This window comes from Eublepharis macularius, chromosome 12 (assembly GCF_028583425.1).
Source record: "Eublepharis macularius isolate TG4126 chromosome 12, MPM_Emac_v1.0, whole genome shotgun sequence".
NCBI lineage: Eukaryota > Metazoa > Chordata > Lepidosauria > Squamata > Eublepharidae > Eublepharis > Eublepharis macularius.
The window spans coordinates 71,341,502-71,367,366 of NC_072801.1; the positions used below are offsets into that span (position 1 = coordinate 71,341,502).

Here is a 25,865-nt window from a genome sequence, read left to right on the forward strand (position 1 = left end):
TGTATGTGCATTGAATGCAACATGAGAACTACTCAACAATTTAAAAAAACCCTGATGTGTATATGGATTGTATGTACATTCAGTCTAAGTTGTGAATAGGCCTAAAGTTACGGGTACCAGCTCCTAATTGGGAAATTCCTGGAGATTTGGGGGTGGAGCCTGGAGAGGGTGGAGTTTGTGGAGGGGAGGGGCCTCTACTGGGTATAATGCCATAGAACTGACAACTCTACCTAAAGTTAACTCCAGGTCAGACCCCACTGAATGCACACACAAATAAGTCAGCACACAAATAAGTCAGCACACACAAATAAGAATGCACACACAAATAAGTCAGCTCCTTTTGGGGCGTAGTTTCATTTTTTGCATTGCAATCCTACTTTTACTTGCTGGGGGTGGGTTTCATTGATTCCAGAGTTGCTCTCTGAGGAAACATGGAGAAGAATGCTGAGAAGTGTTGTATTGTATTGGCAGCTACCAAGGGCCAGGGGAATAAAAGTATACACTACCTTTCAAGCATTTGAGGCATTTTAGCATAATAAAGCAAAAATAAATCCACAACCTCATCATTTAACATACAAACATACAATCAGCATCAAAGACTATGAGCACAGTTCAAAACAGCTGCCCTGACCAGTGAACAGAAAACATCTCAATTAAGTCAGAATTTTGGCTGGAATGTGTTTTTAAAGGTTGACACTCTCTGCAGAAGGTTAAGGTGGTTTTCTATATATTCTCTGAAGGTTGATTCAAGAGAGTACGAGCTGCCACTGAAAAGCTGCTCTCTGTCCCCATCCTTCTGACTTGAAACAAAGGAAAGCATACTGCAGGGTCATCCTGCCATCCTTCCACATTTGTTCTTTGAAGAGTGATTGTGGATAAGGTTTTGGGACTCTTCGTTCTGGAAATAGTGTTCAGCAAGGCTTTACTTGTCAAATCGAATTCCTCCCCTGCCTGGACAATTCGGACTCACTCATTTTGAAAGACTACTTGAAAATAAGACTTACAAGAGGCGCCATGGCTTAGTTGGTGAAAGCGCCTGTCTAGTAAACAGGAGATCCTGGGTTCGAATCCCAGTGGTGCCTTTTGAGGACATCGACCCTGTCTCTAGGAAACCCTTTCCCCCTTAGGCAATGCTTAAAGTTTGCAAATTCCTCTTACAGTTTTGTGCTTCTGAAAGTTTCTGAAGTGCTATGTGTTTTTTTTTAAAAAAAAACATGGTTATTGTGAAAATAAGAATTAACTCAGAAACATAGTGCGGGGTATAAAAACCGCCGTGAAGATTAAATGAATTATTTTAAATATGTATTTTAAATACATCAGAGTTTGGAAGAACAGCTGTAATTTACGTGTGATCTTAAAAACTGTCTATGTAGCGTGTTTTACAGATTTTATTTGATTTCAGGAAACGTCTGCTTGAACAACGTAACGCTACAACGTTAGAATATTTATCTTGTGTATCTAGAATCTTTATATCTTATAAATGCAAGCATTTAAAAAGTGAACGTCCTTTTCAAATGCAACGTGGGCTGAATATTTTCTCACATGGGTTCCATGGTGTAATGGTTAGCACTCTGGACTCTGAATCCAGCGATCCGAGTTCAAATCTCGGTGGAACCTAATCTTTTATTTTTGGGGAGTAAACAAAAATAACCTGCAGTCTGTCCCCCAACATCTCCATGGCTCGTCTTTGCTGCTTTCCAGCATGTATATGGCAGTGAATATGCAGTAAAGGACGGGTCCTGGTGGTCGTGGGGAGGCTATTTTAAGAGCCCTTCCGATTAACACATTTGTCACAGTTGTTCATACTGATCACTTTAAGTGCAATCTAAAGAAGACTTATACCCTTCTGAGGCAGCCCGTGGGGACCACCACAGATCAAACACACGCGTTTTAAAAAATTGGAACAGACACATCCATTAGTCTTTGAGGGATTACTCACCCACGTGCAAGGTGGTTCATTAGGATTTTATTGTTTTGGAGGAGGAGATGTGATTTCTTTGCCTTTTCGCCTTAGACAACGTTTAAAGTTTGCAAACTCTTCTTGCAGTGTTGTGCTTCTGAACGTTTCTGAAGTGCTGCATGCATGCATGCCCACATGTATATATTAACAAAGGAGCTCGAGTATAAATAAATAAGCAGAATACCAATGGAATAATGAAAGAACCATAATAAATTTCAGTATAATTGAAGAGTCTCCCCGTCGGGGAATCGAACCCCGGTCTCCCGCGTGACAGGCGGGGATACTTACCACTATACTAACGAGGAGAACGTTGAAAATATCTTTCTTGATATTGCTGTAATGTAAGCCTCCATCTTTTCATTGTGTTTTGAATCGTCTTTCCTCTATCCGCTTTCTCGTAAGCCCTGTATAAGGCTGCCTTTCCAATTTCTTTAACGGTGGAGTAAACATGAATTAGCACATCCTCCGAGGCTCTTTTTTCATGATTTCTCCATATGCTAATAAATCTCAGCCCAAGCGCTGGAAAATGAGGCCAAAAGTCTTTCATGCATTACATGTATTTGAATACAATTCCAGACGATCTACTTATGCTGATATGTCCAGCATGCTTTCTTTAATTGTATGTCATAATTTTAATCACAAAATCACCGGGGCAGTGTCATAATTTTAAATCAAGAAAACGGAAGGGTTTTAGCGGCCGGATCTATATTAATCTCCCCCCAACCTTTCAAGCTTTAATACAACCGGGTGTGGAAGGACACCCTGCAAATATCTCTTTCCGGCCATAAGCGTGGGTGGAGCAACGCGAGGGAAGGTTTGCTCAGCGGCGGAAAGGGAGTAAACGAAACAAAACCTCGCATTTTGTAATCGCCCGATCTGTTGCAATGCTAAAAAGTCAATGACAAACGGTTTCTCCCGAAGCTGGCTCGTTGGTCTAGGGGTATGATTCTCGCTTCGGGTGCGAGAGGTCCCGGGTTCAAATCCCGGACGAGCCCACTTTTTAAAAAAAAATTTATTTTTGCTTGCAACGCAATTCGAAAATGGCCGAAGGAACTGAGTGTGCAAGCTTATTAAGAATCGACACTCTGGAAATATTGAGGAACTGCTGCTCTCACACACGTTGGAGAATGCAGTTTCAAAGCGGTTCAGCAAGAGTTTGCAACCGGATTTCCCTACAGGAAACTGGAAAATCCAGTTGCAAGCAGTTCCTAAAGTGCATTATCCTACATGTGTGTCCTTGACAGTTTTTAAAGCGCATTTTTATGCCAAACTACTATTGTTATTACATGCAACTTAGCTGATAAACTGGAGCCATTAAAGACTATGTAGTCGGTTCCTAAATGGAAAGGGCTTGGGGATAGAAATCACAACGAGAAACATCCTGGTAATAGTTAATCCTGTTCTAGGAATTAAAAGAACATTTTTATTTTGCATTAGTGACGTCATAAAATGGTCGCACAACTGATCATACAGAAAATAACAATTTGCGGTTGTCTCTGTGGCGCAATCGGTTAGCGCGTTCGGCTGTTAACCGAAAGGTTGGTGGTTCGAGCCCACCCAGGGACGATATTGTCTTTTGCTGTTCCATCGAAGTTAATTGGACCCTCTTTATACAGTATCTAATATGACTGGAATACACGAGTGGGTCCACTTGATATGAAGGGGAATGGCCACTCCTCCATTCTCCCACAGTAAAATCTGCTGGAACCCAAGAAAGAGCTACTGGTGGAAAATGTGCAGGTGTCTCATTGATTTTCCTGTTTTCTTTCTAATTAAATGTTTATTGTAACCTTTTCCATTACTATGGATCATATCAGGTGCCTGTGGAATGACCCTGGCATATAATAACAAAAACACAGAGAGAGACTTCTGGCGTCTCAAAAACTATCCTAAACCTAATGTCCAGTGCTTCCTTCGGCAGGTGCATGTAAAAGGGCCTCACTGGGCAGACATTAACATAAGGGTTTAGGAAGAGGGAAAAACTCTTTGTAAATGGTAAGGTCAAAGGACTGTGAAATGCAGTTGACCCCGGGTAAAATATAATTTTACATTTGAATTTTACTTAATTGAATCTCCCACTGTATTCCTGATTTTGCTACCACAGACTAACACGGCTAACTTCTCTGCATCTATGACCACTGTATTCCTGCATTTCATGGCCTTTTTGATGCTGCTCTTCCCTCCCTCGTGACCTGTGCATGTATGTGCCTGGTGATGACTCAGGTCTGATGAAGTGAGGTGTATTCTACAAAAGCTTGGGCCAGAATAAAAATGTGTTGCTCTTTAGAGAGCCCCCACAAATCCTTTTATTTTGCTAGAGTGATTACACCTCGGGAAACATGGGAGAAGGATACAGCTTTAGGATGAGGCCTTGTAAAGGCTGGCGAACAGACAAAATACTCTTTCCTAGAACTGAGAAAGGTAAGGTGAAAAGCTGGCTGTTCGATTCACACTTAAGTAACTCAGACTGAAATTCTAAGGACAGTAAGCCCAGCCAAACAATGAGATTAAGCTTTAAGATGAGGACAAATGAGTGGGGGACAGACAGATCTGACCTAGGGAGAAAACAATCCATCCGAATTTTTTGGGTGCAGGCCTCATGAAAATAAATAGAAGATACCAAAATGCATGAGTAGCACCCTGAATGCTGGTTAATTTCAATGAAATGTGCACAGGAGATCTTTCCAGGTGATTGTTTTCAAAATTAACTTAGTGGAATTTGGTGCGCACTTAACATATAAAGTTTAACAGCATCAGAATATCTTGAGCCTTGATTTTAAGCAGTCTCTAGCAGGACACAAAAATCATTGAGGTTCATCCTTGAAACACCTGCTCAGTTATTATGTATTGTAAAAATAAATCTTCCCATTTAACATCACTATTGTATTTGTTACTTAAATATTTATACCACACTTTCCCTCTTGGCTCAAGGCGAGTTATTTTATTTTAACTGAAAGGTAAAGCAAAATAATATACCTCAAAAGCGACCCCCCTCCCATGCCTGCTATTCATAGCCCATCAGAAGCCCTGGTAAACAAGCAAGATTTGAAGGGCCTGCTAAAGATAAGGGGGCTCTCTTCTTCAGGGAGCCTACTCCACAGAATGGGTGCCATGCTAGAAAAGACCTGCCTGGATTCCGATCAATGTAATAACCAGGGCTTTTTTTCAGCGGGAACGCGGTGGAACGGAGTTCCGGAACCTCTTGAAAATGGTCACATGGCTGGTGGCCCCGCCCCCTGATCTCCATACAGAGGGGAGTTTAGATTGCCCTCCAGGCTGCTCAGCAGCAGGGAGGGCAATCTAAACTCCCCCCTGTCTGGAGATCAGGGGGCGGGGCCACCAGCCATGTGACCATTTTCTCCGAGGACAACCCACTGAGTTCCACCACCTCTCCCCCCCCCCCCCCGCAAAAGCCCTGATAATAACACAAATGGAATACCACAAATGAAGGCCGCCATTATGGACCACTTGTTTTCGGTGCTATGAGAATTTACAGTTTGTGTATGTGGTGGATTCTTTAACTGCCCCGAGGAGGTTTCAGCGAAACATCTGGAACAGCATTCAACATTTTTTTGGTCCGGTATTAGCTACATGAATTTTTGACTTGTTTGATTTGGTTGTTAACTGTTTTGTGACCAGGTTGTTCACTGTTCATTTTTGTCTGTAATTGTTTATTGAATTCACTGATGTGGTATAATTATGGCTACAAGTTCATTGTTTTTTGCCTTCATTTGTGGTATTCCACTTGTGTTATTACATTACGCCATTTGAAGGCACCTTCCTTTTTTGGTTTGGATTCTGATCAGTGCCTGGAAGGCCCCTCTAAGTGGTTGAACAGTCAGCACGTAAGAGCCTGAACACTCACACATGGTATGTATCAGACTATAATCTTGCATAGATATTTTTATGTGCTTCATTTCTATCTTGCCTTTCTCCCCCCAGTGGGTAACCAAAGCAACTTACCTTATTCTCTGCACCTCCACTGTGTCCTCACAACAACCTTGTGAGGTAGGTTAGGCTGAGTGTGTATGTGACTGGCCCAAGGTTGTTGGGATTTAGCAAGAGTTTTCATTTCAGTCATGAAAAGTTAAACTGTTTGTGTTACTTAGTAAACTTATGTGCATGTAACCACTTAGGCCTCGAGTAAGGATTCTCACCAAGGAAAGGGGAATTGCTAGTCTTAATGAAGTAGAATTAGGGTTTTCTATTGGGCAACCTATTTATTGGGGGGCAATTAAGTGATGCTACATACTGAAGTTTTATTGCTCTTTGTCTCAGAGTTAGAGTCTCTCTCTCTCAGTCTTGAAATACCTTTTCTAGCAAGATGTAGTCAGGCCAGCATTTTTCTCCCAATGTAACCCTATTTTTTATCCTTTATGTAGTAAAGTATTCTTACAGAGCTATACTGGAGTGTGTGTCTGTTCTCATTAATTCCAGTGTGCAATCTTGCTTTTAACTCTGCTAATTTTCCTACAAAGGTCACCCAGCAAGCTTCCATGGCAGTCTGGGGATTTGAACCTCCGTTGGCCAGATCCTATGCCAACACACTAAACACCTGACCACACTGGCCCTGTTGGTTTTTGACTGAAGTCCCCACCAGACAATATGAAGGAGCTACTGGTGAGTGGTAGACTTGACCGCGGCTAAAGAATTAGGGCTTCAGTATGGGAGTATTAAGTCCCATCTTACAAATGAAAACTAAAGTCCAATGAGACTTAAAAGATACGTTTTGTTAGTCTTTAAGGTGCTACTGGACTTTAATTGTACCAGTTGCAGGCTTTCCTGGGTGTGGGGGGCAGGGGGAGGACTGTGACCTTTGCCCTGTTAATCATACCTCAGCAGGTCATTTCCATTATGGCAATGCATTATACATGGGGGTGGTATGAAGAGAAAAGGGAAACTTAATATTGATTCAGGATACAGAGGCTGGACTGTTAACTGATGTGTGTGTGTTATGTGCTGTCAAGTTGCCTCCGACCTATGGCGTCCCTATGAATGAAAGACCACCAAAATATACTATTATGAACAGACTTGCTCAGATCTTGAAAACTGGAGGACGTGGCTTCCTTTATTGAGTCAAGCCATCTTGTTTTAGGTGTTCCTAAAGCTTGGTGACCTTGGGCTAGTCACAGCTCTCTGGAGCTTTCTCAGCCCCACCCACCTCACAGGGTGTTTTGTTGTGGGGATAATAATGGCATGCTTTGTAAACCACTCTGAGCGGGCATTAAGTTGTCCTGAAGGGCGGTATATAAATCAAATGATGTTGTTGTTGTTGTTCTATTCCTACTGCCTTCCACTTTCCTTAGCATTATTAACTTTTCCAGAGAATCCTGTCTTCTCATGCTGTGACCAGCATACGATAGCCTCAGTTTTGTCATTTTAGCTTCTCGGGAGAATTCTGGCTTGATTTGATCTAGAACCCACTTATTTGTCTTTTTGGCCATCCAGGGTACCTGCAAAACTCTCCTCCAGCACCACATTTCGAATGAATGTTAACAGATAGCCTATTATATTTTCAAGCCCTTAAAGATAGTCAGTGACTGACAATGTTTCCAGAATCCGGACACAATTTTAAGAGGCTTTGAAAGGAGGTTAGATGAATCCATGGAGGATAGATTCATCAATGGCTACTAGGTAAAGGGAAGCTCCATATTTAGAGGCAGTAAATCTCTGAATCCCAGCGCCAGGAGGTGACAGCCCTGCTGTTGGCCCTCCGGGACCACTGATCCGATCTGGCGTAGCTCTTCCTATGTTCTGTTCCAATCTGCTGGTTTGAACTCCAAAGTACTAACTGGGCTTGAACTGTAGCATCTAAAGGATCAACTGGTCTTGTATGGATCTGTCCCAGTGATCAATCACTTGCTTCCGATCCCCTTTGCATAGCAACCGGGAAAGGGCCTTTCCCCCTCCACAGTCTTGCTCTATTTGTGGAACACTGTCTCTGGATATGTCCATTCAAGTGCCAACTGTTACATTATAGGCACGCAGAGAAAGTCATATTATTAACCTGATCTATGATTTTTCAGTCTTGCCACATTTTAAGTTTTATGTGTTTAACTTTTTTGTTTTATTGACAATGTATTTAATGACAGTGAGATGTCTTGGATAATAAACCCAGTCAGGAGGTGGAGATTAAACAAAACTTTAAAAATAATTTGTCAATTGTTTGTTTTGAGGACAGTCTGCTATTATACCCTTACATTCTTTTTAAAATGTGGCCTTTCTATTGGTTTGATGGTGTTTACACCCTACGTGATAATCAGCGTTCCTGTGTTAGGAACCCTGCCTTTCCTTCATTATTGAATAAATAAATGTGTCCACATACCTTCCAAGAAACAATTTCCCATGTTGCCCTGCCTGCCAGTTACAATCTGCCTCTCAATCCCTACTCTCTGTGCCCCACCTTCAGAAGTGAGGTGGGTGGCAACAAGAGACAAGACTTTTTTCAGTAGCGCAACCTCATCTGTGGAATGCTCTTCCCTTTGAGGCTTGCCTGGTTACATTTCTTCTAGGTGCCAAACCTAGAAACTGATGTTTTCAGCTGTCTTAGTCTGTTTTTATAACCTACGTTTCTATGTTCTGCAAGGGCCTTAATGCTGGATTTTAATTGTTTTTTAATGTTTTGTTTTTATTATTTTTATTTTGTAAGTCTCCAAATGCAAGTTCCTGGAGAGGTGGCATGAAAATAAACAAACATCAGAAAGTAAACATTTTAGGAGACGGAATTATTCACTTATGGTTCACTGGTGGTTTATTGGCTGAGAGAATGGAATGCAACTGAGTTTTAGAATTTGTGTGGAACAAGCCTGTACTTCAGTACTGTAACAACATTCCTACTCACACATACATGCAGGCACAGATTCCTGTTAAAGGACTTACAACACAGACTTTTGTATAAATTAATCGTATGTGGCAACAAACATTAGCTGTAGCCACCAGCTTCTCTACCTATTTGGCTTAAGTTTGGTACAAAAACCTGCAACCAGAACGACTGATGAGACAAGATCTGTGCCTACCTTGTTCTTGCAGAACACTATACTATATGTAGAAAATAAAAGAGAATAATTAACGGAATTAAAAGTTAATTTACTCTGCCGAAACCCGGGATCGAACCAGGGACCTTTAGATCTTCAGTCTAACGCTCTCCCAACTGAGCTATTTCGGCCGCACATTTTTTACTTCCACGTTCCTTTGCCAGGAATAGGAACAGGAAGCCATGCATTATAAAATACAACCGTATTTAAGTGATATGTACTGACACAGGAGCGTGCACTTCGTTTCTGCTTCCTTGTTGCAAACTTGTTGGGTTTCCTAGCTACAAAATGTTGGGTGCTATTTCTATTACCAGCCTTTTTATCAGTTTTAGATGGCTCTGCAGTAGAACAGCAGGATTAGAATCTAGTGACACCTTAAGAGACCAAAAAGATTTTCAGAATGTTTGAAGACATCGCCTATTCTCGAAAGCTCATACCTTGAGCATCTAGTTGGTTTTTAAAGTACTATTGGACGCAGATCTCTTCTCTATTGTAGACCAACAGTTACCTACCTGAAACTACACAAGTTAACAATGTAAGTGAAAACACATATGGACGTCCTGTGCGTCAAAAAAATTAAAAATCAACCATTCAGTTTTAATAACTCTTTAGAACTCTGAATCGCGTTTCTTCATGAAATCCCAACTTTTCCCAGAAAAGGGAAATGCATCAATGCAATCAAAGTAAACCAGCTCGTTTCTGAAGGGGTGGGTGGCTCTTAAAAGAGCCTTTTGTGTTGTTCTCTCCGGAACAGAGTTGCTTCCTTTTGCCTTCCAGGGAAGATTTACTTTGCCTTAGCCTTGTGGCTCTCGGTCTTCTTGGGCAGGAGGACGGCCTGGATGTTGGGCAGGACGCCGCCCTGGGCGATGGTGACCTTGCCCAGCAGCTTGTTGAGCTCCTCGTCGTTGCGGATGGCCAGCTGGAGGTGGCGGGGGATGATGCGCGTCTTCTTGTTGTCGCGGGCCGCGTTGCCGGCCAGCTCGAGGATCTCGGCCGTCAGGTACTCCAGCACGGCGGCCAGGTAGACGGGAGCCCCGGCGCCCACCCGCTCGGCGTAGTTGCCCTTGCGCAGCAGGCGGTGCACGCGGCCCACCGGGAACTGCAGCCCGGCGCGGGAAGAGCGGGTCTTGGCCTTGGCGCGGGCCTTGCCTCCTTGCTTGCCGCGTCCAGACATCGTGAGCCGAGCAAAACTATTTGGCTCTCCTCGTTGAGAAAAGTCTAGAGTGAGATAAAGCTTTGTGCGCCGCTCCGGATCATTTTATTTCCTCCCGGAGATTCCATTTGTGACTCCCTACTGGCTGAATCTTGAAAGCGCGGCAGAATGCGACTTCCTATTGGCTGACTCTTGAAAGTGGGGCATAATGCGACTCTCTATTGGCTGAGTCTTCAAGTCGCCGCACAATGCCCAATGAAAACGCGGATCCTCGTGTGTGCCAATGAAAACGCGAGCAGCCCACGCCAGCCATTGTGACGATTTGGATGAGTCGGAAGAACCAATGCTTGTGGAGGAAGAGGCACAAAGAGCCAATCGGAAAGCGGAGGCTCGAGTCCCTTTGTGCCCGCGAGAAAGCGCGTGGAGGCCTTTGATCTGCACAAATATAAATTGAAGGAGGCACGCTCTCCTCGCGTATTTCTTTTTGCTCTTTTCGATCCAAGTTGAAATCGAGTGTGTACAACTATGCCCGAGCCTGCCAAGTCTGCGCCGGTGCCCAAGAAGGGCTCCAAGAAGGCGATCACCAAGACGCAGAAGAAGGGCGACAAGAAGCGCAAGAAGAGCCGCAAGGAGAGCTACTCCATCTACGTGTACAAGGTGCTGAAGCAGGTACACCCGGACACGGGCATCTCGTCCAAGGCCATGAGCATCATGAACTCCTTCGTCAACGACATCTTCGAGCGCATCGCCGGCGAGGCCTCCCGCCTGGCGCACTACAACAAGCGCTCCACCATCACCTCCCGCGAGATCCAGACGGCCGTGCGCCTCCTGCTGCCCGGCGAGCTGGCCAAGCATGCCGTCTCCGAGGGCACCAAGGCCGTCACCAAGTACACCAGCTCCAAGTGAGCCGCTTCCCTTACCCGAGAAGCGGCACATCTCGAACCCAAAGGCTCTTTTCAGAGCCACCCACTTGTCTCACAGAAGAGTGCCGTTGTCACTTAAAAATTTCTTATGTATACCATCTATTTTATTAAATATGCAAGCTTCCTCGATGTGGGTGTAATTTTGCTTCAGTGGATCACTTCAACGCTGTAGTGTTCTAGCCTTACATACAGTGTATGTAAAGTCTGATTTCTTTATTTGAGGTAGTTTCCAAAGCAATTTTTCCAGTTGCTAAGCAAACAGCAAACTTGCAACAGAAACCTTTCAAAAACAAAATCCAATGGGAAGCTGCTGAATTGGAATTCATATGTAAATTTTATTCAGTCAGGCTGGGATTGAATAGAGACTATGTATGGTTATCTCGTTATTAGAAGTAACTGACTTCCTTAACAGAAGCAAACTGATCTCCATATCAGAAGCTACTGTTTGCATCTACCCCCTCCCCTCTCCACCTATATATCTGACCAGTTTCTTCTTGCCCTCCATGCATCTGAGGAAGAGAACTGTGATTCTCGAAAGCTTACGCTACAATAAAGTTGGTTAGTCTTAAAGGTGCTACTGGATTCTTTGATTTTGCTACTAGTATACTCGCTGTTAAGGCTGGCAACGCTCTAGCCTGAGAGAATGGCTTCTGAGTTATTTACATTATTTACAGTTTGTCGTTCTCACTGAGTGTTAAAGTGGATTACACAGTATGAGTCAGTACAGTCAATTTCAAAGATATTTCAATAAACAATGTAATGGGGTAAATAAATTCAAATTTGCAAAGATTTTAAACCAGCAAAAGTTCCAATTCAGATACATTCAATTCAATACAGTTCCTGTTAATACATATTATGCCATTGCCCCGATGTGTGCCTTCTCTCACTGCTCTAACAACCAGCTGTACCACTGTAGTAAATTGCATCCCAGCACAAATTTGAGTTCAGAGTGGTTTGAATTATGCTGCTAAACTCATTCAAATTAGGAACTTCATTTATGTTATTACATTAGACATTGCTGTTTTCACATTGCTGACAAACATTAGCGAGAATAATTCTTAAACAATGTGATTATTAAACAACACAGAAACTATCCAGTAAGGTCACTTTCACAGCAACAGACAGTAAATAGTAGTAAAGCCTACACTCTCAATCTCTTTATGCATCTCTTTGAAACCATTTCCTTATAGAAATGGATAGATCTCCTATCTGAGCAAAATCAAAGAGTCCAGTAGCACCTTAATAAAATAAAATTGGTTAGTCTTAAAGGTGCTACTGGACTCTTTTTGATTTTGCTACTACAGACTAACACACTCCTCCCTATCTGAGCAAAAAGCCCTTTTGAACAATTCAGTTTTGCCTATTTTGTGGAAGGCCAGGAGAGTGGCAGCTTTCCCTAACTCTTCAGGTAAGCTATTCCATAAGGTGCGGGCCAGGACAAAGAATGCAGGTATACAGGCAGCGGTTGATTTAGACATTTTTCTTTTTCAGCCCATGTAAACAGTTCAGGGCAGGTTAAAAAAGCAATACTGAATAAATGTTCATATTCATAAATGTTAATATTTACCCATTGCTTGTACAAGCACAAGAAACCTACCAGAAAATAAGACTTGAGTTTTACAGGGATATACATTATAGGGAGCCATAGCGATCCACGAAGAACGCCCCCCCCCCTCCAACCCCAGTGTTACACATTATAAGGAAAATCAAAAAGAGTCCAGTAGCACCTTTAAGACTAACCAATTTTATTTTAGCACAAGCTTTCGAGAATCAAGTTCTCTTCGTCAGATGCCTGATACAGGCATCTGACGAAGAGAACTTGATTCTCGAAAGCTTATGCTAAAATAAAATTGGTTAGTCTTAAAGGTGCTACTGGACTCTTTTTGATTTTGCTACCACAGACTAACACGGCTAACTTCTCTACATTATAAGGAGGGCAAGTAAAATACCATAAACCAATAAGTGCAAGGTTTTGTGTTCTCCAGAACTGCTAGGCTAGACATTCACTGGAGAGAAAAAGGCGTGCTCCAAGAACCAAAACGTTTGCAGTTTGTAGCTTTGAGAAATATAAGCCAGGAATGCCTAAGAAACCTCTTTTGTGCAGATTTTAGAGGAGATGGCAACCGAAATTGCAAGTGGCACCTTTAAAGGTCAGCACATTTGTTAGCACAGAGCTTTCTATGACATGTCAATAAAGATCTTGCTATCTGTTAAGGGATTTCTCTCCTCAAGCAATCCCCCACCCCAAATGCAGCAATACATTTGCTTTGTATGAAACAAAAATAGGAGCAGCACTCAGAACCCTGGAGTTGCTACCCTTTTCTGTCTAAGTGAAACGAAAAAGGGGACCTGGTACCATTACCTACAGTTTGGTGTTGCCGAGTACTTTTTTGTCGTGTTCAGCCATCACAGAGAAAAATTTACATTCAAATCTAAAGTCTTCCGGAAATAATTGTGAATTTTAACATTGCTGCAGCTCTGCAGTATTTTTTTAAAAAGATGAAGTATTGTTAATGTGTAGTATTTCTTAAGCTTTTATTTTCGGTAACTCGCCTCCAGACATTTAAGGAAAATAAGAAAAGGAATAAATTACAAGCAATATATTCGACTAGAATAAGACGAAGTTAAGTTTACAAGCGGGAAATTGGTAAAAAGGCGCCAACCTTTCTTTGACTGCGAGGAAAACGAGCTGAATGTTGATTGGCTCGTTTGAAAACAAATGCCTGGCGTGGATTGGTTAGAACGAACGTTGCCCGCGGTTTTTGCAAATGAACCCCTCCTTAAGTTTTCCTTCTGGTCGGATATTGTTCTATTTAATTAGGAAGCGCGGCTGTTTTTGTGCATTAAGTTGATTGTTTTGTTGAGAGAGGATGTCTGGTCGAGGCAAAGGAGGCAAAGGGCTGGGGAAAGGCGGCGCCAAGCGGCACCGCAAGGTCCTCCGGGATAACATCCAGGGCATCACCAAGCCCGCCATCCGCCGCCTGGCCCGGCGCGGGGGAGTCAAGCGTATCTCCGGCCTCATCTACGAGGAGACCCGCGGGGTGCTGAAGGTCTTCCTGGAGAACGTCATCCGCGACGCCGTGACCTACACCGAGCACGCCAAGAGGAAGACCGTCACCGCCATGGACGTGGTCTACGCCCTCAAGCGCCAGGGCCGCACTCTCTACGGCTTCGGCGGCTGAGCGCCTGTTCGCCTCCTGCCCTTGCCAACCACCACAAAGGTCCTTTTCAGGGCCGCCCCCTTTCTCCATAAAACGGCTGTGTTCACTTGCGTTTAGTTCTTCCAGTGTTAGTTAACTGCATTGCCTGTTACACATTTTTTTGTTTCTAACTAGATTCGAGGTTAGCGTCATACGTTCATTTCTGTTAATACTGAATAAGCATTGCGTTCTTGATTTTTTTTTCTCGGGTTTTCTCTTCATAGTTGAGCCCTGTATTTGATATTCTCATTGAAAAATACGTATTCCAAGATCTGTCGTTTTTGTTAACTAGTTGAAGCTGCTCCTCGTTTTTGTAATTTGTCCTATAGGGAAGGTAGCCTGGCATTTTATCTTGGTGGTACAAGACTCTTTTATAGCTGTAAGCAGAGTGGCGCAGCGGAAGCGTGCTGGGCCCATAACCCAGAGGTCGATGGATCGAAACCATCCTCTGCTAATTTCAGTGCTTTTTTTCCCCCTAGCTTGAATTTTGGAAGCACTTTGAGTCTTTGATATTGTTTTTAATTAAAAGGCATGAACGAGAGCTTCTTCATTTATAGACTTTATTCAAGGTTTTTAAAAATAAGATCAATAAAATATTCGTTCAATCCACATAAGGGGCTGGACATGATAATGAAACCCAAAGGTACTGAATGGTATGTTCCATCTATCTTACTCCAAGGTTTTTGCTCTTGTTTGGACCAGTTTTATACATTTTGGGGGGCAGTATCTTAGGAAATAAACCATTGCAGAAAATACACAGAAATGCTCCTTGTGTAGCACTATTTTTAAAAACCCTCTGATTATGGTAATAAAGTTAATTGAGTGTTATGCAGGAAATGATATTTTGTTTTTTAAAAATGCATTTTTCTACATTTTTACAGCTGTACAAATATTTTTACTTATATTTTTTCCCAGTATTGGGTGTGTGTGGAAAGGGGGGCTCAAAATATATATTTGCCAATATTCAGATTTCTAGGTCCTGAACAGCCAGGGTGATGTAGCAGTTAAAAGTGTCAGACCAGATCTGGGTTCAAATCCCTATTACACTTGCTAGGTGGCTTTGGGCCCCCACTCACACACTCAGCCTAATTTAGCTCATAGGGTTACTGTGAGGTTAAAATGATAGAATTACACAAGCTGCTTTTTGGGCCCCCACTGGGGAGAAAAAAGAAAGTATCCAGAGAATTCTACTGGCAGTCCCAACTGTGTTCTATAAACACGTTTCCAGTACCACCCTAAGGACACTTTACTGAGAGAAAACCCCACTGAAAAGACTTGAGTAGGATTCTAAGACCTGCTTAGGATTTCAAAAATAAGCCCTGTAGTAAGTAGACTGATGCTCTCAAAAGTCAAAAAGAGTCCAGTAGCACCTTTAAGACTAACAAACTTTATTGTAGCATAAGCTTTCGAGAATCGCAGTTCTCTTCGTCAGATGCATCTGTGATTCTCGAAAGCTTATGCTACAAAAGCTTATGCTACAATACAGTTGGTTAGTCTTAAAGATGCTACTGGACTCTTTTTGATTTTGCTACTACAGACTAACATGGCTAAATCCTCTGGATCTATGCTCTCAAAAGTGTTATCTAAACTCATTTGTTTTGTAAAAACCTTCATGCACCGTATCCTTTATTTTCCGCAGAGGATATAAGGGTGGGCCATCATGAAGTCCAGCATCCTGTCTCAGACAGTGGCATACTAGTTACCGCAGAGGGTCAATACCAGAGCAGAAGAGGCTGGAGTACTTCCTTCCAACACTGGCATTCCCTTAAGTCACCATGGCTACTAGCCACTGGTTAACCTTTCCTCCATGAATCTTAACTTCATTTTAAAGCTGTCTATACCTGCAGACGTTCTCTGGCAGAGAATGCCCCATTTTAATCACAAGTTGCGTAAAGAATTACTTCCTTTTGTCTGTCCTGTCCTGAAACTCTTGCCCGTCAAATTCAGTGAGTGCTGACTTCTAGTGTTTGTGAGAGGGAGACAAAGTTCTCTGTATTCTTTCTGCCACATGCACAGTTTGATAAACCCTTATCATGCCTCCCCCCTCAGCCATCCCCTCCTAAACTGAAAAGCCCCCAATTCAACAGCCTTTCCTAATAGTAAAGGTGCTCCAAACTTTTAATCATCTCTGTACTTTTTTTTTCTAGCTCTACAATATCCTTTGAGATTTGGTGACTGGGACTGTGCACAGTATTCCAAATGAGGCCACAACCGCAGATCTATACATACTATTGACTGTTTCATTTTCAATCCCCCAGCATAGACTTTGTCTTTTTCAATGCTGCAGCACACTGGGTCGACACTGTCATTGAACTGTCCACTGTCCAGCATACCTGAGGGACCGCCTCTCCCCATATGTACCTCGGAGAGTTCTTAGATCTGCAAGTAAACACCTACCGGTGGCCCTTGGCCCAAGGGAGGCTCGGCTGGCCTCGACCAGGGCTAGGGCATTTTCTGTCCTGGCCCCAACCTGGCGGAACTCTCTGTCGGAAGACACTCAGGCCTGCCAAGATCTTGTATCTTTTCGGCGGGCCTGTACGACAGAGATGTTCCGCCAGGCGTACAGTTGAGGCCAGCACTGGATCCATCTAATTAGCCTCCCTGCCGGTCTCCTGTCAGTGGGGGAGGGGGGGAGCATATGGTCCATCTGCCTCCCCATGCTTGAGGAGTTAGAGGTTCACCAACCCACACCTCCACCCTTTTCTTCCCTTGTGTATGGTGGGCAGGGAAAGGGGGAAGGGCGACCCATTTGGAATGTGGATATCCATGAGATGTTTTTTTATTGGTTTTACTTATTGTATCTTATTTATGATTGTGACCTGCCCTAAGCCTGCTTGTGGGAAGGGCGGCTAAAAATCCAATACATACATAAATAAATAACCCCAAGGTCTGCTTTCTCCCTCGGTCTCAGCCAGTTCAGAATCCATTAGCGTACGAAGTTGGGATTTTTTGTTCCAATATGCACCACCTTACAATCACACAATTTAGAGGGATCCTCTGGGAGCTTGGCTTTCACCATTATGAATCATGTATTTAGTCTTGAAACAGTAGAAATTTGCACGGATCTTTTTCTTAACCCTTTCAGTTCTTGTGATTCTGTGAGCACACCATAATTCCATAAGGGGAATTGTGTTCATCTGATTGTGCAAATAACAGAAGAACAGAAACTGCTTGTTTTCCAAGATGGGTAGTCTTGTTAGTCTGTCTGTAGCAGTAGAAAAGAGCAAGAGTCCAGTAGCACCTATAAGACTAACAAAAATTTGTGGTAGGGGATGAGCTATGACTCACGAAAGCTCATACTCTACCACAAATTGTTTCCTACTGGACTCCTGCTCTTCTCTACTGCTTGTTTTCCAGTGATTCTTGTTTCCATTTCATTTTTTAGGATTCTACAAAGCAGCCCCACCCCCTAAAAACACACACACAAACACCAAAAAGTCCATAGACCCATTAGAAAAATACGTCACAGGGAGTAATTATTTTTTTACTCAGTATGATGGGTGTGTGCATGTCTGTTGCAAGGGTCGAGATCTTTTCTGATTGGATTGCAGTCTTTTCATTCCTGGTTCTTAAATTTTGGGCTGGAGGGATGGGGGGAAGAGCAGATATTGAGCCACTGAATATTTCCCCAAAATGGAGTTGCAGTAAAGCTCTGCCTGCTGTTTACAGTCACAACTTTCTGAAAGCTCTGCATGAACCCTACCAGAAAAGAAACGGCATTTTTGCTCATTGCTGACTGGCTCCAAGAAAACCTCTTTCTCTTTCTCTCCCCAGATTAGTAATCATTAAACTTAACAGCAGAAAACTGTGGAACGTGGCTTAGATTTCTCCACCCGCTTGCTCAACCAGAATCAGAATGCATGAACAAACCTTTCTGTTCTTAGGAATATTTTATTTTTGTAGGTTGTGCATTTTGTGCCTCGTTTGTTCCATCTCTGTCTTAGAGCAGCAAGTGAAAATTCACAGGAAACACAGGGCTGCATCCAGCCAGCTTTCCCACAGCGCTTTGCCAAATTCCCCTTCTTACTATAGCCCTGTCCCAATGGACTTTGAACATACAGGTCCCATGATCTCCAGCATAACTTTTTGGCATGGTCATCGGAGGTGGATCTCCTTTTTTCCAGAAGAAAAGCTGAGCGGCTCTAGGCCACAATGTTGCAAGATACCCAATGAAAACTGAGATGTAGCCCTGAGAATGGCAACCTCAGTTTTCTTTACGTCATTTTCAGTGTGGTTTCCAGAGACAATCAACACACTGTGAATTATTATCCTGTTTACCTGAAAAGAGAACTCGGTGTTTTGTCCAGGTGTATCATCAAAGAAAAGAAGGGTAGTCTTAAATTTGCATGCAAGTTATAGGTATATAGTAATAAAAGAAAGTTTTGTTCATAACTTTTTTAAAAAGAGGGGTTCAGATGCGTAACTGTGCTGGCCTGCAGTAGAAGAGCAAGTAATACCCTAAAGACTACTAGCACCTTAAAGACTAACCAGATTTCCAGGGTATAACCTTTCAAGAATCAAAGCTCCCTTGACTTTGATCTTTAAAGTGCCACTTGACTCGAATCTTGCTCATTTTTGAAAAAAAGAGATCCACCTGCCTTTCAGATAATGGGGGGTACACTCTTTAAAAAGGGGTTATGCACATCTAGTCAGAGCATGAATCTCCTTGGCCGTGTCCATAGAGCTGCAGTCACACCCTGGTTCTCCTCAACTTGTGGCCCACTGCGGGCAACTTTCCACCTACCAAATGCTACATCACCTTCCTGTTTATGCAGCCATGGGCAGGCAGTGGGCGGTCTGTAGCTCTCTGGGGGGTACCGGTCCACTTGGCTGCATTCAGCTTAGTGAATCACAAGTTCTGCAAGCCTGTTATAACACACTTTTTTTAAAACTAACAGCAGGGAAGGATTGCTAGCCCTGCCTGCAGAAGTCAAAAAGTCCTTCATTTGTGGAACGGCAATGATTTTTTAATATTAGACGCACCAGACAAAACCACAAGACTTCAAAAGCAAAATAAAAATTACGTGTTTTCAAACCAACTATGGGAGGAAACAAAAGTTCACAGGCCAGGCGGCCGAGTGTCTCACTCCACCTCCTCTTCTTGCCCTTCCTCATCCATTATCAGAAGGTCTTCTTCCTCTTCCATATCCATCTCTTCCCTGGACCCCGCAGCACTTTGCAACGAGGAGAGGTCTCCGGTCGAGAGCCTCCAATCTTGTGGGAGGAGATGGCGGTTCTTCCGTATGAATGTAAACATCTTCACGTTGGCGGGGGACAGGTTTTGGTGGTAGCTGACAGGTGAAGATGAGCCGCTAATCTTGGAGAGGTCCTCGGAGAACGCTGAAGTTGGCGGGCATCCAAAATGAAACACCGCAACCTTGAAGAGCGTCGGCCATATCCCCATCTTTGCTTGCCAATACAGCATAGGGTCTGCGTTTTCTCCAACGTGGTCCACGTTGTCCTGAAGATACTCCTCTACTTCCCGAAGGGCGGCAGCGGCTCCCCTTTCCGTCGACAGCCCCATTGCAGGGTCGCTTTTAGTAATTGCCCTCCACCGCTTCATAGTGAACTGCCATGCTGCCGAGCCGGGCGGGTTGCTGGAAGCGCTGGGATGCTGTGGAGATGAACGGCCAGCCTGTGAGAACTCCGCATCCGGTCCAGGGGGCACGTAGGACCTCTTGGCCAAGTTGATGATGTGTTCCCTTAACAGGGTGGCATCGGCCGTATCGGCGCCGCCCAGCTTCATGGTGGTGATGTCCCTGAAGCGAGGATCCAGGAAGGCAGCAACACGACAAATCATGCTGTTCTTCATTCCGTGAAGCTGGCTGTCACCTACTAGGAGATCCAAGGCCTGTGTGGTCAGGTGTGCTCCTGTGTTGTTCTCCTGGCAGTATCTAGTCCTCAGTGCCCGGAGCTGTTCCTCCAGGAACCACAGAAGAGGCAGCGCCTGGCACAGAGTAGCATCAGTTCGGGTGACCAGTGCGGCAGCATCTTCAAACGGTTTGAGGATTTCCATCAGGCACTTCACCAGCTTCCAGTCTGCAGGCGTCAGGTGTAAACAGGAGGCTTCCTCGTCTTGGTCCAACATGGCACCGATGGCTTGGCGTTGCCTGAAGAGGCATTCTAGCATTTTTAAGGTGGAGTTTGATCTCGGTGGGGTCTCCGGCCACACTGGCTGGTGTACGCCCAGGTTGGCTTGCACTTCCAGGAGATGGCGTCGAGCAGCTGCTGAGCGGTTGTAGCGGCTGCAAATCCTCCTTGCCTTTTTCAACAGCCGGGCGACCTGGGTGTCGGCGGCCAAAAATGCCTTCACTACCATCTTCAGGCAGTGAGCCAGGCAAGGGACGTGTCTGAGACGCAGGTCCCGCACGGCTTTAGCTACACTGGAGCTGTCGTCTGAGATCACCCCACCAGTCTTCAGGTCATACAGCCAATCCTGCAAGACTTCCCTCAGTTTCTGGCAGATGTCTTCGGCCGAACAGGTCCCTTCGAAGGCGCGCACAGAGAGGGTGGCGTGCTGCCGGGAGAGCGTGCCTCCTAAATCAGCCACCCAGCACCCTGTCACAGACATATAGGACACCGTTTGGTTGCTAGACCACAGGTCTATGGCGATATGGATGGTGCGGCCTACGCTGCACGCCACTGCTTGGCGTACAGCTCTGGACAAGACATTGGACAACTCTGGCATGGCCTTTGTTGCAAAGAATGCACGGCCAGGCACCTTCCAGCGAGGCTGGGCGGTGGCCATCAGCCGGTGAAACCCCTCGCTTTCCACATAGGAGAGTGGCTGCATGTCCACAGCTAACATCCAAGCAGTCTCTTGGGCCAACTGGATGGCTGTTGGGTGAGTGGGAGGGTAATAAGGCTGGTTCCTCTCTGGACGAGCAAGCGGAAAGGTGGGCGTGGGTTCGGTGACCACCATGGCACTGCTGTGCGGCCTCTCCTTGATGGGCAGTAGAGGGGAAGGAGGAACCACCGCCACTCCTGGCAAGTGAAGGCCGTGGTGGACCTTCAAGTGTTTGTGGAGGGCTGTGGTGCCCGGCCGCGTGCCGCCATCCTTCCCCCTCCTCACCCGTTTCTGGCAAGTGCTACAGACGGCCACACAGGGCTCTCTGGGATCCACAGTGAAGTAGTCCCACACCGCCGACGTGGTCTTCTTGGGCACGGGAGGCGGCGTGGCATCCATCCCTGTGGTCGGCACATCACGCTCACGCCCGCGCTTGGAGTGAGGTGGAGCAGCCGAGATTTGCGTTAGGGGTGTGAAGAAATGCAGCATCTCTATTCCTCCATGGTGATGAAACTTTCTTCCTAGGACAGTGGGAGATGCATAGGAAGGAAGGACCGGAAAGGTGGCAGGGGGCGGAAGGTTACGTGGCGGGGGGGACGATGAGGTTACCTCGGCACCCTCCTCTTCGTCTTCCTCCTTCTTTAAATAGGAAAGTGTCTCATGAACCTCTGTGTGGCAGGAGAGTTTCACGTCCAACTGGGCAGAAGTCGAAGGTGCTGTCGAGAAAGCTCCCAGGTTTGTGGCTTCCTCCTCTTCCTCCTCCTCTTCTTCCTCCTCCTTTTCCTTCAGGTAAGAGAACAAGTCGTGCACCGTTGACTGGCAGTTTTCTTCTTCCTTCAGCACCGGCTGTAAACAGACCACTGGAGTCTCCATTGCAGGCTCCTGCGGGGCACCGCCTTCGTCTTCACTGGGAAAATGAGGTTCCTGCAGATGGAAGGTTGCGACTCTTCTGCTGGAGGCTGTTGGTGGAGCTCGTTTCCCCCTGCTGTGCCTTGGCATCATCGTGGAGGAGCCCTGCAAGGGAAATAAATTGGCAGCACTCCTTACTTTCTGCAGTTTGCTCTGTCCCCTCGGGAACTAAAATGGTTTCACCTCTTAAACAAGTCCCCTGCAGGTCACTGCACTCTGCCGATAACTCCTGGTGGTCCCTGGCCCGAGGGCATCCGTCTGGCTTCCACCAGGGCCAGGGCTTTTTTTGCCCTGGCCCCAGCCTGGTGGAACACCCTCCTGCTGGAAATCCAGGCCCTGCAGGACGTTATTACAGTTCCGCAGGGCCTGTAAAACGGAGATGTTCCGCCGGGCCTTTAGTTGAGGGCCAGCGGGTGTCCCCCCTTATTCCATCTAAATCACCACCTCTTCTATGACTTCCCTTAGCTATGCATTCCACCCACAGCTATGACCTATGCAGGTCTTTTATCAGTATCTAACCTAGCCTATGTATAATGGCGCCTGGAGTATTTTAGTGTAAGTTTTAAGTGTGTTTTTAAAGTTGATTATTAATTTATTGTGTCTTATTGATGATGTGAGCCGCCCTGAGCCCATTCGTGGCGATATAAGTCAAATAAAATAAATAAACAAAATTGTTTAAGCAGCTGAGACCAATATTTCTCAGCCTCGTGGAAGTGGGACCAGTTTCTGAAGTTATTGTCTTGTGTATCCACTTCTAAACGTACTGTACCTTTTGGGGCAGCCACTTAAAAAGTCACTCCACACTATTCCCCCAGTTCAAGGAGCAGGTTTTGAGCTAGAAATCCCTGTACGGCAGAACTGGCATTTAAAGGATCTTATAACCTGCTGTCTGGATACAACATTCTGCATCTTATAAGGCCTACCTTAGAGTTTATAAGGCCTACCTGCATCTTATAAGGCTCACCTTATCTTATAAGACCTACCTTATAAGGCCAGGTAGGAGACCATAAAGGGTGGGTGGGTTCTGGGACTCTTAAATGCCCTTCTTTTGATGTCTTCAGGTACCAAGTTAAGACTTTATTTTTAAAATATATCAGTTAGCTTCTATTTGCAGAGATTCTCACCAACACCACCCCCTGTTTTGCTGGAACTGTAGTCTTTGGAGGATGTTGTCCTTATTCTGTGGGTTTAATTATAATTGCTAGGCTGCCACCGGTTCGGGATGCTCCCCCCCCTGCAGGTTGGATGGTTTTCATTTGATATGCTGTATTTAGTTCTGACAGATTTTTTAATGGGTAATATCAAGCAGTATCAAACTGTGTCTAAGGAAGCTCTCACCCCAAATCTCCAATCAGCTACTTGCTCTGGATCTAACACACTATAAAGCCTTCCAACCTGACTGTTCCTTACACATTTCTGCCAGAAATGGTGGTATGTGTCATGGGCTTATTTAAAAACAATAAACCCATATTTCTTTGAAAATCACTGCCTTGATTCTTTAAAGATCACAGTTTTGTATCCGTGTAAAGTCATTGGTTGAAGGGGAGGCGTTAAATTATAACACAGAGTACTCTAAAATAAGCCCCCTTTCAATTAGCAATGTCACTGTTCTTTTCTCCTGTGTCATCTTTCAGGGTTGCTGCAATGATTAACCAGCCAGTGTGGGATAGTGTCTGAGATGTTAGGCTAGGTCTGGAGAGACCTCAGTTCAAATCCACACACCATCATGCATTTTACTCGGTGCCCCATCTCAGAGATTCTCTCGGCCTAACCTACCTCGCAGGGTTGTTGTAAAGACAACATGAAAAAGGCCAGCACCGAGCATTCCACCCACCCTGAGCCATTTAGAGAAAAAGAAGGGATGGAAACCGATTAGATCTCTAAAGATCTTGTTATAGGGAGACCCGGACGGACAAAGAAACGCTTTGTAAAAAAAATAAATGTTGGAAATGGGTTCTTGTTTCTTTTCCGTTGGTTTCGTACTGCGCTCGGTTCGTTTCTTGCCTCCTCTCCCGGGCAATGGAGACCCGCAGGCAGCGCATCCTACGGGTGATGCCCGACCTGGGGCAGGGGGCAAAAGAGTCCCTCCCCGCTCCCAGCCTTCAAAGCGGGGCAGACTTACCGAGCCAAGATGGAAGGAAGGCAGCGGCTGCAGAAGGGAGGCGGGTGGCAACGCCAGCCCCTGTGGCTCCACTGCGGACTGGATTGCAAGAGGGGGCTCTTGGCAACAGATCGCTCCGGAAGGCAACGGGGGGAGGAAGGGGGAGTATAACGCCGGGGCAATACAGGGCAGGGGTTTTTTTTCCTCCAGCAGATTTGGGATCTTTTAAAAAAAAATACAGACCCGGAAGAAAACGAGCTTTTAGCACCCGGATGTCCCCCTCCCCCCCCCCCACTAAAAGAGAGAGGAAACCTCCGTTCCCTGGTTGTTTTTGCACGTGCTGAATAATGCGCGCACTCGCTGTACTCGGCCACTGGATTTTACTGTGTGAAATGAGAAAATCCACTTGCAGACAATGGCCAAAGCGCGTCGATTGTGAACGGAGAGGGCGCATTCCTTCTTGACCGCGTCTGTTTCGCTCCCCTCCCGCTCACATCCGCTCCGACTGCGAGTTTCCTAGGGAGGAACTGTGCAGGGGGCTCCAATGCACGGCTGCGTGGAAATAGCAAGTCTGGCGGAGTTCCGAGAGGCTCTGAAAGGTGCATAGGGTGGTAGCTCCATGTTTACAGTGGAATATATTCCCGGGCGGCCTATTAGACAGAGTGGGGAATATATGCGCGTTCAAAACGAGGACAGACTAGAGATTTTTGCTGCACCGACCCTTGCCCAGAACTAGACTCTGTTCTTTGGGAAATGTCCGGAATGTGACACATTAAAATATTTTCAGTGCGATCTAAAGCAGTTACTCCGGTCTAAATCCATTGAAATTAACTGGTTTAAATTGGCCTAACACTGTTTAGGATTGCACTGTGTGTTGCTTTTTCAAGTCCCGTTGCTGAATTCTTTACAGCTAATTGAAACTTTCCCCTCCAAGTCAAGTTTTGGGTTAGATTTAGCAAAAAAGAATGTACGCTATAGGTTTGTTGCTTTCCGGGGCCTTGAGGGTTAATTGGGACTAGTTCCTCACATGATCGCTAGTGGCCAATCGTAGATGCCGCCCTGATAGTGTGTGCCGCCCAATAGAATTACGAGATTTGAATCCTAGCTATTTGCATATTCGCGTGCAGTAGTTTGTGACGTTTGGCGCCGTCGACCAATCATAGAAGGGAGCTACAGAGCCTTCATTTCCATAAGCTGCCTATAAATAAGAGCTCGGCAGGCGGCGTCTCTATTCTTCTCTCTGCGTTGGTAGAAAGAAGTTAGCTTGCAACAATGCCAGAACCAGCTAAGTCCGCGCCTGCTCCGAAAAAGGGCTCCAAGAAGGCCATCACCAAGACCCAGAAAAAGGGGGACAAGAAGCGCAAGAAGAGCCGCAAGGAGAGCTACTCCATCTACGTGTACAAGGTGCTCAAGCAGGTGCACCCGGACACGGGTATTTCCTCCAAGGCCATGAGCATCATGAACTCCTTCGTCAACGACATCTTCGAGCGCATTGCTGCTGAGGCTTCGCGTTTGGCTCATTACAACAAACGCTCCACCATCACCTCTCGGGAGATCCAGACGGCCGTGCGCCTCCTGCTGCCCGGCGAGCTGGCCAAGCACGCCGTCTCCGAGGGCACCAAGGCCGTCACCAAGTACACCAGCTCCAAGTAACGTGTCTTCAGGCCGTTTCGGAAAAACCAAAGGCTCTTTTAAGAGCCACCCACTTATTTCAGTAAAAGAGTTGATTCCTGCTAAAGATTTGGTTTTCTTTAGGTAAACTTTGTATGAGTTAATAAAACTTGACTGACATCAAATT

The 25,865-nt window shown here is 45.2% G+C and overlaps 5 protein-coding genes and 7 non-coding genes across 12 annotated transcripts; 8 read left to right on the forward strand and 4 right to left on the reverse strand.

Moving 5' to 3' along the window:
• Positions 1 to 1,008: 1,008 nt before the first annotated feature.
• Positions 1,009 to 1,082, forward strand: TRNAT-AGU (transfer RNA threonine (anticodon AGU)). The gene has a single exon. It is a non-coding gene; the product is annotated as a tRNA-Thr (tRNA).
• Positions 1,083 to 1,545: 463 nt separating this feature from the next.
• On the forward strand, positions 1,546 to 1,617 carry TRNAQ-CUG (transfer RNA glutamine (anticodon CUG)). The gene has a single exon. It is a non-coding gene; the product is annotated as a tRNA-Gln (tRNA).
• Positions 1,618 to 2,193: 576 nt separating this feature from the next.
• TRNAD-GUC (transfer RNA aspartic acid (anticodon GUC)) lies at positions 2,194 to 2,265 on the reverse strand. Its single transcript has one exon. It is a non-coding gene; the product is annotated as a tRNA-Asp (tRNA).
• Positions 2,266 to 2,883: 618 nt separating this feature from the next.
• Positions 2,884 to 2,955, forward strand: TRNAP-CGG (transfer RNA proline (anticodon CGG)). The gene has a single exon. It is a non-coding gene; the product is annotated as a tRNA-Pro (tRNA).
• A 497-nt stretch (positions 2,956 to 3,452) lies between these two features.
• TRNAN-GUU (transfer RNA asparagine (anticodon GUU)) lies at positions 3,453 to 3,526 on the forward strand. The gene has a single exon. It is a non-coding gene; the product is annotated as a tRNA-Asn (tRNA).
• Positions 3,527 to 9,052: 5,526 nt separating this feature from the next.
• On the reverse strand, positions 9,053 to 9,125 carry TRNAF-GAA (transfer RNA phenylalanine (anticodon GAA)). The gene has a single exon. It is a non-coding gene; the product is annotated as a tRNA-Phe (tRNA).
• A 545-nt stretch (positions 9,126 to 9,670) lies between these two features.
• On the reverse strand, positions 9,671 to 10,179 carry LOC129338184 (histone H2A-IV). Its single transcript, XM_054992227.1, has one exon. The coding sequence runs from the start codon at positions 10,166 to 10,168 to the stop codon at positions 9,779 to 9,781; it is 390 nt and encodes a 129-aa protein (XP_054848202.1). The 5' UTR covers positions 10,169 to 10,179; the 3' UTR covers positions 9,671 to 9,778.
• A 493-nt stretch (positions 10,180 to 10,672) lies between these two features.
• Positions 10,673 to 11,053, forward strand: LOC129338188 (histone H2B 1/2/3/4/6-like). The gene has a single exon (XM_054992230.1). It carries the CDS (start codon positions 10,673 to 10,675, stop codon positions 11,051 to 11,053), a length of 381 nt encoding a protein of 126 aa, XP_054848205.1.
• A 2,887-nt stretch (positions 11,054 to 13,940) lies between these two features.
• On the forward strand, positions 13,941 to 14,252 carry LOC129339775 (histone H4). The gene has a single exon (XM_054994358.1). The coding sequence runs from the start codon at positions 13,941 to 13,943 to the stop codon at positions 14,250 to 14,252; it is 312 nt and encodes a 103-aa protein (XP_054850333.1).
• A 400-nt stretch (positions 14,253 to 14,652) lies between these two features.
• Positions 14,653 to 14,724, forward strand: TRNAM-CAU (transfer RNA methionine (anticodon CAU)). Its single transcript has one exon. It is a non-coding gene; the product is annotated as a tRNA-Met (tRNA).
• Positions 14,725 to 18,160: 3,436 nt separating this feature from the next.
• Positions 18,161 to 24,159, reverse strand: LOC129340142 (zinc finger BED domain-containing protein 6-like). Its single transcript, XM_054994747.1, has 2 exons — positions 24,089 to 24,159; positions 18,161 to 22,071 (listed from the first exon to the last, which is right to left on the reverse strand). The coding sequence occupies exon 2, from the start codon at positions 22,057 to 22,059 to the stop codon at positions 19,354 to 19,356; it is 2,706 nt and encodes a 901-aa protein (XP_054850722.1). The 5' UTR covers positions 22,060 to 22,071; positions 24,089 to 24,159; the 3' UTR covers positions 18,161 to 19,353.
• A 1,166-nt stretch (positions 24,160 to 25,325) lies between these two features.
• On the forward strand, positions 25,326 to 25,794 carry LOC129338827 (histone H2B 1/2/3/4/6-like). The gene has a single exon (XM_054993334.1). The coding sequence runs from the start codon at positions 25,340 to 25,342 to the stop codon at positions 25,718 to 25,720; it is 381 nt and encodes a 126-aa protein (XP_054849309.1). The 5' UTR covers positions 25,326 to 25,339; the 3' UTR covers positions 25,721 to 25,794.
• Positions 25,795 to 25,865: the final 71 nt, after the last annotated feature.